Source organism: Capra hircus, chromosome 21 (assembly GCF_001704415.2).
Source record: "Capra hircus breed San Clemente chromosome 21, ASM170441v1, whole genome shotgun sequence".
Classification (NCBI taxonomy): domain Eukaryota; kingdom Metazoa; phylum Chordata; class Mammalia; order Artiodactyla; family Bovidae; genus Capra; species Capra hircus.
In genome coordinates this window covers 33,941,294-33,956,614 of record NC_030828.1, presented here as the reverse complement: position 1 = coordinate 33,956,614, position 15,321 = coordinate 33,941,294, and the positions used below count along the sequence as shown (strand labels likewise).

The 15,321-nt window shown below is 56.7% G+C and overlaps 2 protein-coding genes across 8 annotated transcripts in view; one reads left to right on the top strand and one right to left on the bottom strand.

The window, feature by feature from the left end:
• On the top strand, positions 282-4,085 carry ISLR (immunoglobulin superfamily containing leucine rich repeat). 3 transcript variants are annotated; one of them, XM_018066514.1, is made up of 3 exons: positions 282-300; positions 1,204-1,240; positions 2,064-4,085. In XM_018066514.1, the coding sequence occupies exon 3, from the start codon at positions 2,065-2,067 to the stop codon at positions 3,349-3,351; it is 1,287 nt and encodes a 428-aa protein (XP_017922003.1). In that variant the 5' UTR covers positions 282-300; positions 1,204-1,240; position 2,064; the 3' UTR covers positions 3,352-4,085. The 3 variants fall into 3 exon arrangements, with proteins under 3 accessions (XP_017922003.1, XP_017922004.1, XP_005695205.2); XM_018066515.1 differs by lacking the exon at positions 282-300 and adding an exon at positions 323-339; XM_005695148.3 differs by lacking the exons at positions 282-300; positions 1,204-1,240 and adding an exon at positions 1,738-1,861.
• The window catches only part of STRA6 (stimulated by retinoic acid 6), a 29,685-nt gene continuing 20,372 nt past the window's right edge, over positions 6,009-15,321 (bottom strand). For 3 of the 5 annotated variants that reach the window (XM_018066554.1, XM_018066555.1, XM_018066556.1), the window contains exons 13-19: positions 11,567-11,642; positions 10,189-10,322; positions 8,842-8,959; positions 8,654-8,755; positions 7,836-7,999; positions 7,463-7,583; positions 6,009-6,833 (exon numbers count right to left, since the gene is read on the bottom strand). In XM_018066554.1, the coding sequence (XP_017922043.1) occupies positions 6,482-6,833; positions 7,463-7,583; positions 7,836-7,999; positions 8,654-8,755; positions 8,842-8,959; positions 10,189-10,322; positions 11,567-11,642 (1,067 nt within the window). In that variant the 3' untranslated portion in view covers positions 6,009-6,481. Of the gene's footprint in view, positions 6,834-7,462; positions 7,613-7,835; positions 8,000-8,653; positions 8,756-8,841; positions 8,960-10,188; positions 10,323-11,566; positions 11,643-15,321 lie in introns of all 5 variants that reach the window. The other 2 variants (XM_018066558.1, XM_018066557.1) reach the window with 2 other exon arrangements.

The following is a 15,321-nucleotide window of genomic DNA, read 5'->3' as shown; positions in this document are numbered from 1 at the left end:
CAGGTGGACAGTCCTGGGTGATAGAGCCGTCTCTGTGCCTGAGTGCCTCAGAATCCCCATCAGAAAGCTGAAGCCTGGCTGATTCCTGTCCGGAGCTTCCTTTTACCCGACTGGAGTGCAGTCACACCCCTGCCTGCCTCCGCCCTCCTCTCCCAGCCTCCGCCCTCCTCTCCCAGCTCGGCTCATCCAGAGACCTCCTGGGACTTCAAGTGTTTAGGACAGCCCAGCCCTGGAGCCAGCAGGCAGCCGTGACTTGGGGCAGCGGGCTGCTGAAGAGGATGTGTTTTCTTACAAAAACAGGTCTGAAGTTTTGGCTTCTCCCTGAGACTCTGCATCATGGTGGGTGTTTTATACACTTTGGCCTCAGCTTTTCACTGGAACACACCCACCACCCACACAGACACATGGTCACAGAGATGCACATTCATTTCTACACATAAACACACACACACGTGCCTAAATATACGAATTAGACTCACGCACATCCACACAAACACACAGACTTAACCTCACAACCCGTACAAATACACACACTCAAACATTCCCAAACACACAAATTCACACATACATGATCTCACACCCACATCCACACACACACACACACACACACACACACACATACAAACTCATCCACACACAGAGATGTCACACCCACACTCAGACATGCAGACACAGTCCCTCATGTGGTCCCAACTTGGAGAATGCCCTCTCCTTTTTCTCCTGTTCAAAGTGAGGTTAAAAGTCCCCCACCTTCCATGGGATTCAATTTCCCACCCCTCCCTCCCATAAAATCCTTCTGGCCCCATCTTTTCTTGGGTCCTGTCCAGCTAGTGCTGTGGCTTTAAGGAAGTTGAAGCTGCTAAAAGTGAGTGAGAGAGAGAGAGAAGAAAAAAACAAAAAATTTGGCATCTTTTCCCCCTCAAGTTTCTGGTGTCACTTATGAAACACGGGTCCTTGTTGCTGCAGAGAGGCAGTCGTTTTGCTGGAAGGAGGGAGTGTACGGACTGCCTGGGTTCCCTTCCTGCAGCCTCGTGTCAACAGATGGTCTCAGGCACCCTGTCTGGATAAGGGCAGGCCCAGGTGTGCAGACTGAAGGTGGGACAGGGACCAGGCTGTCCCTTCCTCCAGCATCGTCATCTTTCCTTGGCCCTGCAGACTGTCCAGGACTAACTCTTTCTTTGTTGCTTATTGGTTCCATCTTAGAAGAAGCTCTGCTTGACTAAGAAAGAGTAGTTTGAAGGTAAGTCAGCGGCAAAAGGGCTCTAAGGGCCAGTGGGAGGAGAAAGCAGTCTACTGGGCACGGGGACTGGACACTTTCCTGTTGGTTTGGGGTGCTCAAACAATCCCTTCCTTGGATCTGTTCAGGGGCCACGGATCCCTCTAACAACCACAGCTCTGGAAACCCCAGCAGTATTTGGATTGAGCCACTGGCCTCATCCAAGCCAGCTGAGAGGTCCTGGCAGGGGTTTATTTAGGCAGCTGCCTGGTGCAGTTTGAACCGAAAAGGCCAAGGGTGTGAGTCTGTAGAAAGGGTCTGGTGTGTGCTGTGGTCACGGCTGGTAGGAGCAGGAGAGCGGTGGGTGGGGCAGATGGGGGTGGTGTGCACTGCACAAGGGGCCTTGTCTAGGCCAGGGGGCAGAGCATACCTTTGGGGGGCTCCAGGGGGAGGGGCTGTGGCCAGGATGTGGGAGGGCAGGAGGGAGGCTCTGCCAAATGCTGGGGGAGGAGGCGGCTGGAAAACAGATTTCAAGTCACAAAGTCAGCTAGGAGCCGGCGGAGGCAGGGAGAGCTCTTGGCTCAGAGAAGGAGCTGGGGTCCTCTTCCGTCTTGTCTTCGCCCCCTCCTGACTGCGTGACCTCGGGCAAGTCCTGGACCTTCTGTGGGCCTCAGTTTCCCCTTCTGTAGAATGGGGGTGGTGGGCTAGGTGGTGTGGGGGGTGTCTTATCTGGATTATGTGGGCAGGGCCTTCTGATGGGGAAGAGCTCTGTGTCGGGGTGCTGAGAGGGACAAGTGCCTTCTGTGGGTCTTTGGGGGTCACCTTGGAGGCATGTCCTTCTCTGCAGGATGCAGGAGCTGCGTCTGCTGTGCCTGGTGGTCCTTGTGGGCCTGGCACGGGCCTGTCCAGAGCCCTGTGAATGCGGGGAGAAGTACGGCTTCCACATTGCCGACTGTGCCTACCGTGACCTGAAGGCTGTGCCATCCGGCTTCCCGGCCAACGTGACCACGCTGAGCCTATCGGCCAACCAGCTGTCAAGCCTGCCGGGGGGCGCCTTTAGGGAAGTGCCCCGGCTGCAGTCGCTGTGGCTGGCCCACAATGAGATCCGCAGCGTGGCCGCGGGTGCCCTGGCATCTCTGAGCCAACTCAAGAGCCTGGATCTCAGCCACAATCTCATCTCCGAGTTTGCCTGGAGCGACCTGCATAGCCTCAGCGCCCTTCAGTTGCTCAAGATGGACAGCAACGAGCTGACCTTCATCCCCCGTGACGCCTTCCGCAGCCTTCGCGCCCTGCGATCGCTGCAGCTCAACCATAACCGCCTGCACACGCTGGCCGAGGGCACTTTTGCCCCGCTCACTGCACTGTCTCACCTGCAGATCAACGATAACCCCTTCGACTGTACCTGTGGCATCGTATGGTTCAAGACGTGGGCCCTGACCACGGCCGTGTCCATCCCAGAGCAGGACAACATCACCTGCACTTCGCCCCACGTGCTCAAGGGCACGCGGCTAAACCGTCTGCTGCCGCTGCCCTGCTCCGCACCCTCGGTGCAGCTTACCTACCAGCCCAGCCAGGATGGGGCCGAGCTGCGTCCGGGCTTCGTGCTGGCACTGCACTGTGACGTGGATGGGCAGCCAGCCCCTCAGCTCCACTGGCACATCCAGACTCCCGGTGGCACCGTGGAGATCGCTAGCCCCAACGTGGGTGCCGATGGGCGTGCCCTGCCTGGTGTCCTGGCGGCCAGCAGCCGCCCACGCTTCCAAGCCTTTGCCAATGGCAGCCTGCTCATCCCTGACTTTGGCAAGCTGGAGGAGGGCACCTACAGCTGCCTGGCTACCAACGAGCTGGGCAGCGCGGAGAGCTCGGTGAATGTGGCCCTGGCCACACCGGGTGAGGGTGGCGCGGACGTGCTGGGCCGCGGGTTCCGGGGCAAAGTGGCCGAGGGGAAGGTCTGCTACACGGTTGACAACGAGGTGCAGCCGTCGGGTCCGGAGGACAACGTGGTCATCATCTACCTCAGCCGCGCCAGGGGCCCCGAGGCTGCAGCGACAGCAGAAGGTGTCTCTGGGAAGCAGCCCCCTGGCCTGCTTCTGCTGGGCCAGAGCCTCCTCCTCCTCTTCCTCGCTTCCTTCTAGCCCCACCCCTACCTGAGGGCTTGCTGACTCCTGCCCTGACCGCTGGCTGTCCCTCACAAGTGGTGCAGGGGCCTGGGGGTAGCAATTCTTGGAGCCTGCATCAGGGACTTCCCACCTTCCTACCTCCCCTTCTCATCCCTTCTGGGACACTCAGCACTCCCACTTCTAGACTTGCTCAAAGCTAGTGACTAGGATGAAAGTGGATCCCCTAACTCACCGTCTACGGTGCTAATTGCTGCTAACCACGCTGCACGTGCTCCTCTGTCTCAGGGGCAGCATGCCGACCAGGCGATGCCCTAACCACCCAGGGGGAGCCTCCCTGATGGACTTCCAGGCACTGGGACTGACAAGCTTTCTAAGGCTACGGTCAGGGCCTGGGGCTTGGGGCTGGGCGGGGAAGTAGCCTGAAGCAGATGGGCACGGGAGATGTAGAATTAGGACACAGAGCAAGTGGCTGGCATAGCTTGGAGGCTCTCTGATCTGCTTGAGCTCCTGCTGACCTTCCATGTTCTCTAACGACTTGAGGGCTGGGGAGTCTCTGCCCTCAGACAGGACTAGAAGGCCCAGGATGGTGCTCATCTCCAACTCTTCCTCCCTTGATGTGCCCCTCCATCCTGGATTCCTGCCCTGCCTTCCTCTCCAGGTACACATCTATCACCTGCCTTCCCCTCTACCTCGGGAGAGGTTAGCCAGCCTGGGGGCGGCAGAGAAATAAATAGCGTTTCTGATGCTCCCCTGCGTCTGCCTCGAGTTTTGTCTGGATCTAGGAGCCCTGCTGCCTCCAACCCTGCCCCTTTCCAGATCAAAGGGTGCTATGCTTAGGGACAAGAGCCTGTGAAAGAAGCTCTGAAGCCTCTGACCAGAGCCCCCAGAACTGCTGAGACCAGCAAAGTGGAGAGAGGGAGGCCCAGGAACGTAGGGTAGCAGCTGTGAGACTTGGAGTCTGGCCAGCCCCCCTTCCCCCTCCTCTACACACAGTATCTCCTCACCCCTCTGTCAGCTTGCAGCTCCCACTAGGCTGCTGTCACCAGAGCACAGGCCGAGGATGACCGCACCTCTGATGGAAAACAGCAGGATGCAGCCAAGTCCCCTGTGCTGTGTTACCTTGGGTGAGTCACTGCCCATCTCTGGACTTTGATTTCCTCAGAAAACAAAGGATGGGGTGGGACATGGTAATGTCAAGGGTTCCACTGACTCTGAGTATCTAAGGCCTTATAATCCTAACCCAGCATGGACCCCTTGACATCTCTGGCTCTGTTCACAGCTGAGCAGGCTTGGCTTCTTGCAGTAGGATGTGGGCCTAAGACCTGAGTTGGGGGCAGCTGGGGAACACTTGTGTCCTGCCTGAACTAGCTAAAGTCCCCTGTGGCCCCCATGCCCTCAGGGTGAAGCCGGAGTCTCCGGTCAGACGTTCCTGGCCCTTCTGGCTGGCTCTCTGAAGTCACCCCTCCCCACCCTTATGGGAACAGCTAATTAATTGTTCCTTGAATGCTCTGAGATGCGTCATCCTCTGTATATTTACTTACACTGTTCCATCTCTCTGGACATCCTCCTGCTTGTCACTTGACTAAGTCAGCTTTTGAGACTCGGCTTAGGTACCACCTCCTCCAGAAATCCTTCCTGGATGCTTTTCCCTCACCCCCTCAGACTGGACTAGACCCCCTCCTCCGGCTTACATAGCCCTGAGTGTCCAGTGTCCCAGCCTGATCACACACTTTTATGACTGTTTCCATATGAAGGACAGACCCTGTCAATCACAGACACAGGGCTAGGAATACATTTTTCAACGGGCTTCAGTGGGATCATCTCTGCCTCCCTTGCCCTCTTCCTGGGCACCCTTGAAGGTGAGTTGGAGCTCCCTGGCCCTGCCTGGCTTCCTGCCAGTTTGAGGCTGTAGTTTGGGATTGGGAATGTGGTGGGGGTGGTCTTCACCAGCTGTACAGACATCTCTTGAGGCCCCACTGATCTGGGTGTGTGGGGTGGCTGCATTCGCCCCACTCTCAGTAGCCCCAGCCCCACAGTAGTCCCCACCTCAGCCAACCCCCAGCAGGAGTGGGGGGGCCCCCTCAGTGGCCCTTCCCTTTGCAAGCCAGTCTCCTCCCACCTCCGTGTGTGTGTGTGTGTGTGTGTGTGTGTGTGTGTGTGTGTCACTCAGTCTTGTCCAACTCTTTGCCACCCCATGGACTGTAGCCCACCAGCCTCCTCTGTCCATGGAATCAAAGTGGGTTGCCATTTTCTTCTCCAGGGGATCTTCCTGACCCAGGGGTTGCACCCCAGTCTTCTGCATTGTAGGCAGATTCTTTACCCTCTGAGACACTAGGGAAGCCCCCCACCCCAACCTCCATACTCTTTTTCATATTGCTTTCTCCTGAAATCTCTCCTCCTCCCCAAATTGCCCATTCTTGAAGACCCAGAATCAGTCCTACTTCCAAAGCCCACACTGACACAGCTCAGGGGTGGCACCCTGGGTCCCCAGTCTCTCCACCACCCAAAGGGATGTGGCCACAGGTTCCCCTCTGCCCTCTCCACCCAGCCCAGCATGTGACCAGAATACCCCAACCCCACCCAAGCCCCACAAACACACTGTTGATTCACTGAAAGTCTGGGTGGTTTTCCCCACATATCCCCTGCCCCTCCACCCCCCACCTCAGGAGGACTGCTTCTCAAGCACAAGTTTATTACAGAGAGCACACTAACCTCTTTCATAATCTCTAAGGGCATACCAACTACAAAAATATCAGGCTCTCAAGTGTGGCCAGCTCGGTGTGGGGTCTGGTTGAGCCATGACTTTGCTGTGGGATAGGAGCCCATGGCTTCCTCCTGGGCTGCCTTGCAAGCCATGAGAACCCCCAGAGGGAGAGGGGGAAAGCTGTAAGAGACAGGAGGCGCTGCGTCTCATCACGGTGGTGACGAGAAGCTGAGGGGGCCAAGCTGGAAGGCTAGGCTGTCCTGGCCTGAATCGCCAACCCAGGTCAGGAGAAGGCTTCAGGGAAGCCTGGAGGCTGGTGGCAGGGCCGGGCATCGGGAGGGGCCTGGACCTGCTTCCTGGGCCAAGCTCGCCTTCTCCAGAGCCCTTACTGGCTTCCCAAGGTCAAGAGGGGCAGACCAGAGCCTTCCCAAGGCTCGAGGCTCATAGTGCTGACGGACTTCCATCCAACCACAGCGAGCCCCGGCTGGTTCTGCTAAATCCCCGGGACCTGCAGGCAGAGCTGGGGCCAAGCAGGGGGCTGCCGTGGCCATGGTGATGACGCTGGGAGAGCCGGGGAGGGACAGGCTGGGAGGCAGGGACACGGCAGTGCAGCCTTCCCCGGCTCAGGGCTGGGCACCGTTGGCCCGAGCACCTGGCAGGGCTGTCTTCCGGAAGGCCTGCAGAGCTGGGTTGTGCAGCAGTGTGTATGCCAGACCCCAGCGAGCCCTGCCGTGGCGGGCCCTGGGCCCCGCTCCTCTGGCCACCAGGTCCTTGGCCTGTAGCAGCTGAATCCCTGAGAAGAGGCCTTCTGTGAGTCACTCAACAAACACCCGGCCAAACCCTGCCCTCCCCCCGCCACCCCAGCACCAAGATGGGGGCCGAATCTGAAAATTGCCCATGTAGAGTCGGGGAGGTTGACGAGACAGGGGCTCCGGGTGCTGTTTCACAGGGTGGGAAGCCAGAAGAAGTGTGGGGCTGCAGAAGGGGTTTGTTCAAGCTCAGGTGGTCACCCTCTGGGTGGCCGGTAGGAGAGGGAGAGGAGGAGCTCTGTGAAGGCAGGGCTGGGACCAGGGACTGGAGGCAGCTCAGTGTCCCCCTCCCTACTACACCCAGGCTGCAGGGCAGGGGAAGACAGACGGCTTAGAAGGAGAGTAGGGGTGGCCTGGGTGGGGCGGCCTCATGCCCAAGTGAGGACTAAGTGTGATGTGACAGACAGTGTGTATATGTTAGTATCAAGGAAAAAGTTACCCTGAGACGGACCAGGAAAATTCTCACTTCTTCTCTCCCACAGGCAGCCCAGAGAGGAAGTAAGCATTTTCCTGGCCCTCTCTCCCTTGCCTGTGTTGGAGAGGGGGGCGTGCCTTCCTCCTGGGAGAAGCCAGCTGGGTTCCACCTCCCCCCATCCCCAGTGGAAGGGTGTACCTTCCTCTTCCTCCCCCAATCTGAGGCCATCCCGGGGGGTCACGCGGGGCTGGGGCCTCTGAGTCCGCAGGAGCAGGGTGCAGAAGGCTGTCGCAGCTGGGTGTGACTGGCTGACCTCCATCTTCAAGAAGTTGCAATATGTGTGGTAGCCTGGGTGGGGGGTGCAGCGCTAGCTGGGGAGGGCCCAGATGCCCCGAAACACAGACCCGGGAAGTGTCCTGCACACCCTGCATGTGAGCGCGCGGCCCCCTGCACATGCCCACGGCTCAGGGTTACGGACATCCTCCAAGGAGACTAGGTCAGGGGAGAGCCTCCCTCCCTGCTTGGCCAGGCTGAGCATCCCCCACCGTCAGCTCCTACCCAGTGACCTTACCAGGGTCAAGAGTGGCAGCTCTAAGCGGCAGCAGGCTGAGGTCCATCCGGCCAAGGTGGACGGCATTGTAGAGGGCGGAGAGGAGCACTCTCCAGGCGGCCGCCATGGTGCCCACCAGCATGTTGATGGGGAAGAGAAGGAAGGTGGCTGCACAGAGTGCTCTTCTGCGGGCCGGGAGAAGAGGGCTGAGGCAGGTCCCCACACAGAGGCCCTTCCTCGGGTCAGTGTCAGACTGAGATGACCACAGCTGCTGTGCATTTACTGAGCACACCTCAGTGCACCCGCCTTGTGCCTTATGTCTGCCCTCTTAACCCAGCTCACCCATTCCCCCAATCTGGGAGGCCCAGACAGATGTGGTGACTTAGCTAAGGCTGCCTAGCTGGTCAGTGGCAGATTTGGATTTTCACTTCAGGTCCACCTGGATCTTTCTATGATCCTGGTGTCTCCCACCTCCCTCCTCTGGGTCCCTTGTCCACAACTCTAAGCCTCTCCTGGGGCCAGGATCTCCCACAGCCTAGCAGAGAAATGACATGGCTATTAACCTCCTTCCTGCAAAGGGGGGAGCAGGGCTGATCCCCAAGACAGGGAAACTCAAGGGGGTATTTCTGGCCCTGTGACAGGTAAACAGAGGCATTTTGAACTAAGCTGGGCCATGGCCGCCTCTCTCTGTGGATAAGGTGAGCTCTTTTTACCACCCACTGGGGTTCCCTGTTAGAGAAAGGGGAAAGACAGCAGTGGAGGGAGAGGGGGACAGAAAGGAAGACAGGGGAGAGGCGGCCAAGGGCCTGAGGGAGCCACGAGCCCAGGAGCCACCTTACCGGTTGGTCAGCCCCGGGCGTCCATGGTGAGTGTCCAGAAAGAGCCAGTGGGCCGCCACCTTCTGCAGGGTCACAGCCAGGACCAAGGTCAGCCAGAAGGGCCTGTGAGAGGTGAGGGGATGGGGAGGGTGTCACTTAGTGGCCCTTGGGGAAGGGGTCTTAGAACCCTCAGCCTCTTCCTCACTCACCACGAGGACTTCAGGTAATGGAGGAGCAGGAGGTTCCTGCCGTGAAGCATGGGCATGAACACCAGGAAGGCCAGGGTCAAGGTCCCCAGGAAGAAGAGGATCTGCTGTACCAGGAGTCCTGCCAGCATCGGGAGGAGGGGCGCAGGCATCAGCCCACCCCCTCCATTCCCAGGCACTCAAAGCTTTGGAATCAGGTAGACCCGGTTTCAGATCCCTGCTCTGCTGCTGTTTAGCTGGGCCACCTTGAGCAAGTTACTTAACCTCTCTGAGCCTTGGTTTCTTCCTCTGTAAAAAGGGGAAAGCAGCCCCTACCCAGGAGGGCCGCGCTGAGGAGGCAGTGAGACGAAATCTGTGGCCACTCTTGGAAAACCACAAAGTGCTTTGCAAATGTTATTTTCCCCCCAATTGCTCCTGCATCCTTGAGGACAAGACAGTATTTGAAATTAATGTTTACATTCCTACTGGCCAGAGCCTGGCCCATGGTAGGCACCTGAAAGCTGTCTATTAAAATGATGGGCTAATTGTTTACCTAGGATGTGTACAAAAGGGCTTCAGAGGCTTAAAGTTTACCAACTCAAGGAATTATGACTTTTAGTGCTAACAGTCCCTCTAACCCCTTTATCATCTTTTCCCACCTTACCCAGAGGGGCGAGAACTGAAAGAAGCAGCAGGGAGGGAACTCAGGTCCTTGCTGGCTTCAGCCCGCTCACATTTGAGAGGACTTTACTCACTGCAGTGCCCAAGGGAAGAATCAGAAACTTGGAGCATGGAAGGGTCCTTGAAGTCCACTAGTCCAATTCTCTCAGAGTAGGACCCCCTTTGCAGCCCCCAGTAATGGCCACATAACCATGCTAGTGGAGGATGGGGAAGCCTGGCATGATACAGTCCACGGGGTTGCAGAGAGTCGGATGTGACTTAGCAACTGGACAATATCAGCCATGTTTGAATACTCCCATTGACAGGGATCTCATTACCTACTGAGAGCCCATCATGATATAGCCCTCCCTTACAAAAGCAGGAATGTGCCTTCTTCAACTTTCCAGCCCTGGGTCACCCTCTTTGCTAACACCTGGTAGCACCCAGGAGCCAACCTAGTGAGGGATGTTCTTTCACCAAGGGCTCCTGCTCCTAACCCCTCCCTCTCATCCCACCTGTGCGGACTCCCTGAGGGCAGGGGAGGCAAGGTGGCTCCTTCCTTTTGCTTTTATCCCAGAGCCAGCTCCAGCACAGGCAGACCTGCAGGGGCAGCCAAGACCTGCAGTGCATTCCCTCCCCTACTGGGGCCAGCGTCTGGGGTTGGAAGGTGGTCAGTGCTGAGGTCAGGTGGAGCGGGCGAGGGGGGCTCACCAAGGCAGGTAAAAGCAGTCTGGTAGGCAGTGAAGCTCATCCAACAGAATATGGCCTGGCGGGAGGGGTGGGGGCTCTGGGTCAGGGGGCCTATGTCCAGGGCACCCCCTCGGTGCAGAGCTCGCAGGTTGGTCCTAGGGTGGGAGTGAGGAAAGCAGGGATCTCAGGGTGCACACATGCTTCCTTATTCCCAGCTCTGGGCCAGCCTCTAGCTGAACTCCTAGTCTAACCCACAGCCACGGGCAGGGAAGCCCAGGGCTGTGGGAGCCCAGTGGAGCCTACTAATCCAGCCTGGGAGGTCAGGGAGGGCTTCCCAGAGGAGGTGATGCCTGAGTTGAGTTTTAAAGGATGAATAAGAGTAAGTTGGTAGGGGGTGGGGCAGGGATCAAGGGAGACAAATTAAAACAGAAGACTCAACCTGAGCCAAGTCAGGAAAGTGAGACACAACAGTAGGGATAGAAAATGACTTGCAGCTCAGCCACCAGGGCAGGAGGCCAGGTTCCAGGTAGGCAGAGGCTTGAGAGCCTTAGCCACCTGACAGGAAGAGCCGACTCACTGGAAGACTGCTGCTGGGAAAGATTGAAGGCAGGAGGAGAAGGAGGTGACAGAGGATGAGATGGTTGGAAGGCATCATTGACTCAATGGGCATGAGTTTGAGGAAACTCTGGGAGTTGATGAAGGACAGGAAAGCCTTGTGTGCTGTAGTCCCTGGGGTTGCAAAGAGTTAGACACAACTTAGCAACTGAACAACAACAACAAGTAGCGCCAACCCAGTAAGAAAAGATCCCGGAGCAGGAACCCTGAGGTCTGATCAATGTAAAGCACGGGGACCAGCTCCCTGCTAAGTCCCTGGCCCTCCCCTTCCCACCCACCCTACTCCCAACCAGAACTTTCTCTCCTTCTCTGCTCACACTTCTTCAGTGCTCCTTACCATTCACCATGAAAGGGCAAGGTAGGCGGCTTGGCATTCAATATCCCACAAGAATCTCTCTGGTGCCCCAGGCGCCAGCCGGCCCGCCCCCTCACCCACACTCACACTTGCTCTTGCTCACGCAGCTCCTCCCGCCCATGGCACCCTGCCTCCCTCATCTCCCAGTGGGAAGCCAGCTCTCCCAGGTAACCCCTCCTCAGAGGACAAACTCCACACTTCAGCCCTTCATCAGCCATGCCCTGCATTAGTCACAGACGTTTCTCCGACCAGACAGGGACACCCCACCTCCTCCACCCACTGCAGGGCAGCTGGCCTCAAGGACAGCTCGGTCCTGCAGGCATTCTCCCTCCCTCTAGTCCCAAGATTTTCCCCTCCTGGGTCATGGGTCCTGCAGGCCCGACCTCTCCCCGACATCTGTATCAGGGGGTGTCAGAGCCTGCCACTGACCTGTGTGTCACCAGCGAGTGGACCAGCATGAGGAAGGTGAGCAAGCAAGACAGGACCAAGGCCGAGATGTAGCAAACTGGAGAGCCGAAAAGGAGCAAAGTGGCAGGTCAGGGCCTGGGGCGGGTCTCCTGGGTAATCTCTGAACTGCTGTCGAGGGACGGCTGGGTGGGAGTTACCCCCACCCCACAGCCACAATGAGCAGAGGCCTCTCGTCACTTTCCCTGTTCTCAGATCCAGTGTAAGTCGACAACTTTGGTTGGCCCATACTGCCAGGTGACATCTGATGGCCAGGATGGGAGAGGCCAGCTCTGAGGTTGCAGACCTGGCCCTCACTCTGGTCTTGCTGCTTCCACTGCTGTGTGGCCCCCAGTGAGGGACTCCATGGGGGTCTGCCTGGTGTCTGCCTCCAGCTCCATGACCTCCCGGCTCTGAGGCGTCAGGAGACCATACCATTGCCCAGCCTCAGCTTGTCCATACCAGGCACACCGCTGGGCTGCCCATCTTCCAGCATGTTGTGAACACTAAAATCCCATCAAGGCCTGCATTAGTGGCCTTGGTTCAGAGCACAGAAGATACACGCACCCATCAGCGTGACCTGAGTCCATCAGAATGAGGGACATAACCGCTGCTGCGCCATCTCCTCCTCAACTCCCCATCCACCCTGGCCAGGAGTTCCTTGTATCAGCAGCAACTGGGAGAAAATGCATTGAACAAGCCTGGTCTTTAAGCATAGCAGAGCTGCAACCCTTCCTATATCCACAGCCAGTCTCACTCCGTACCCTCAGAACAATCCCACAGGAGAGGCCCTGGGAGACGTGGGACCCACAAAGAAGCTGAGACTCAGAGCTGGTGGGCTTGACCCACCAGCCACACCACTTGGAAGTTATGGAGCAGGCTGTGCAATCTTTCGATCTAGGATAAGCCTGGGAGGTCTGCACCCTGATCTTATTAGTCATCTGAGGAAAGTGTTCCTGGTTCCCATCAGAGACTCAGGAGGGGAGCAAACACATCTGGTCCCCTACCAGAATCTGGTAGGAGAGGCAAGCACTGGGTCCGTGCAGCCACAGGTACTGGAGATGTGAGTCTTATCACTGACAGCATATTAGGATCACCTGGAGTTTTCAGTTCCCATGGCCCAGGGACTTCCAGTGGCCCAGAGGTTAAGAATCTGCCTTGCAATGCAGGAGACATAAGTTTGATTCCTGGTCGGGGAACTAGGATCCCACATGCTGCAGGGCAACTAAGCCCACGTGCCACAGCTACTGAGCCTGTACATCACAACTGGGAAGCCGGAGTGCCACAAGGAAAGATCCTGACTACTGCAACTAAGACCCCACGCACCAAAAAAATAATTTCAAAAATTCCCATAGCCCAAGCTGTGCCCCAGAGCAATAAAGTCAGAATTTCTGGGCATGGAACCCAGACCTTAGCTTTTGGGAAAGCAATCCCAGTAATTCCAACTTGCACTCAGGGTTGAGAACCACTGAACTGGTTTTTGTTTTTTTTTTCCAAAGTCAGAGCCTTAATGATTTCTTTGCGTCAACAGTTGATTGAAATCCAACAGGTCAACCATCATGTGTAAAGCGCCTGCTACAAGTGGTTCTCAAACTCAGTCTTTGAATCATGGAGAAGGCTTGTCCAATCACAGAGGCTGGGCCCCACCCTCCAGGTTTCTGAGTCTGACTAGAGCCTTGGGATTTCTTTAAAGTTACCAGGTGATTCTCAGGCACAGACAGGAGCGAGGATGACCGCTACAGAAACCTGGGGCCACTGTGCCTGCCCCTGGTTCAGTCGTGCAGAGGGGTGCCCTTTACTGAACATGAGGTTAGAAGAAAGCCCTGGGCATGCACAGCTCTGCTCCGCTCTGTCTAGAGCCCTGCCCTCCTAGAGCCAACATGATGCCAGCAAAGATACACTCTGGACTGTTTCTGCCAGGAGTCAAGGAGTTTGCCTGCAGAGGCTGCCAAGGTGAGCAAATAGGTTAACTGAAGGGAAGAGTTATCTGACTCTGATCCCCAGCCTGGCCTTGGTCTCCAGGTGTCTACCTCTCACTCCTCTCTCCCTCAGTTGGTTCCCTCCTAATCCTGGTACTCATAAAATCTTCCTGCTCTTCGCTTCCTCTGGAACTCTGCACCTTCCCCCTTCCAGGCCCGGGTTTTGCGGATCAGTCTGTCTCCCACACCTGATCAGGAGTCTCGAGGACAAAGATGCCTTTAGAGCTTCAACACCCATCTTACAGGTAGGGAGATTGAGATCCAAAGGAGTAAACGGCTTGCCCAGGACACACAGCTGGTAAGCGATGGAGCACAAATTCTAATCTAGCTGGCCTGACTCAAATCTAGCTGGCCTGACTCAGAGTGCGAGCTTTCTGTGAAAGATGCCGGGCTTATGGTCCAGGTGTCGGGTGGGTAGCCCTAAAACAGGCTCTCAAAGCTCAGAAGACATTAGCCTCTTAGACTGAGAACAGACCAAAGGGCCTCAGATCTCATCTCAGTTCTACCCCTGGTTTGCCTTGTGCTTAGGGCATATCCCTAAACCTCTTGGGCCTCAGTTTGCCTTGCCTGTGAGCTGGAAAGGTAAACACTGATCTACTTAACCCCCGCTTCCAAGGAGATTCAGAGTGGGAGCATTTGGGCTTGGAAACTGCAGCATGTGATTGTAAGTGTCAAGTGTGTTGCATAGAAACCAAATCCCTTGTCTTAGACATGTCTGCCTCTTGATTTCCTGCTCTGTGAGAGGAGATCAATGATGCTAACCCAACAGGGCCGCTGTGAGCAAGGTCTGAGCTTGGATATGGACTGATAAGGGTCATGTCTGCTCCTGCCTGTGGCTCAGATTGCAACCAACTTGGAAAATCCTGGAGATGTCATTTTCAGCCCATCCAGAGCTTGTCACCTATGGGCTTCAGCCACAGTTCCAGGACAGATTCTGGTAGGGGAGCAGATACACTCAGGAAAGTGGTGGTCAGGGAAGGAAGCAGTCACTGCACACACCTCTGCCCACCCGTATTCCCTCCCTGATGGTCTTGGTAAGGCAGAGCAGTCATACCTCCACCTGCAATAATGGCAGCCTCAGCTCCGACCATCACATGTTACTCCTCAGGAGCCAGGGTGCCTGTGCCAGCCAGGGACTCCCTAGCCAGAAGAGAGTGTAGGCCACATGACATCTGACCAACAGGCCCTGTCTTAAGGTGGTGGATAGTCCCAGCCAGGGTGTTAGGAGACTTTATTCTTCTCTTGGCTCTATTTCTGCCTGGCTGTACAACCTCAGACCAGTTCTTCCCCCTGTGTCAAGTGAGGATGTGTCTCAGTCTCCAGCATAGGGCTGTGGAGATGAGGTAGTGGGTAACAGGGCGAAGGGCTAGAGGAGGCATCAGACCACAGAATTGGCGAGGGGCAGCTGGTATAGTTTTGGAGCCCAGGAGCTCATTGTCAAGGGAAGGAAGGAGAAAGGAGGTGCCTTGAGGACAGGGATTGGGAAGAGAGAGCATTCGCCCTTCCTGACCCCATCCACCTGCCATAGGATTAACTCAGAATCCTAGCCTGCCATCCTGACACACTGCCCGCTTGCCTGCTTCCCTCAGAGCCCACGGCTGTCCCCTCAGCTCACACACTCCATGCCCTCCTCCACCCCTGCAGAGCAGGGCAAAGTTGCTGGGGGAAGGGGTGGGGGTGGAGGTGAGAGATCCCACACAAGCTGACAGGGGGCCAGTGAGATGACCCCTTCAGGTCTCAAGACTCGAAACTGGAAGCTCC

Bases quoted from the DNA above. Each gene is read 5' to 3' on its own strand.
- ISLR (XM_018066514.1), top strand. From the start codon at position 2,065: ATGCAGGAGCTGCGTCTGCTGTGCCTGGTGGTCCTTGTGGGCCTGGCA.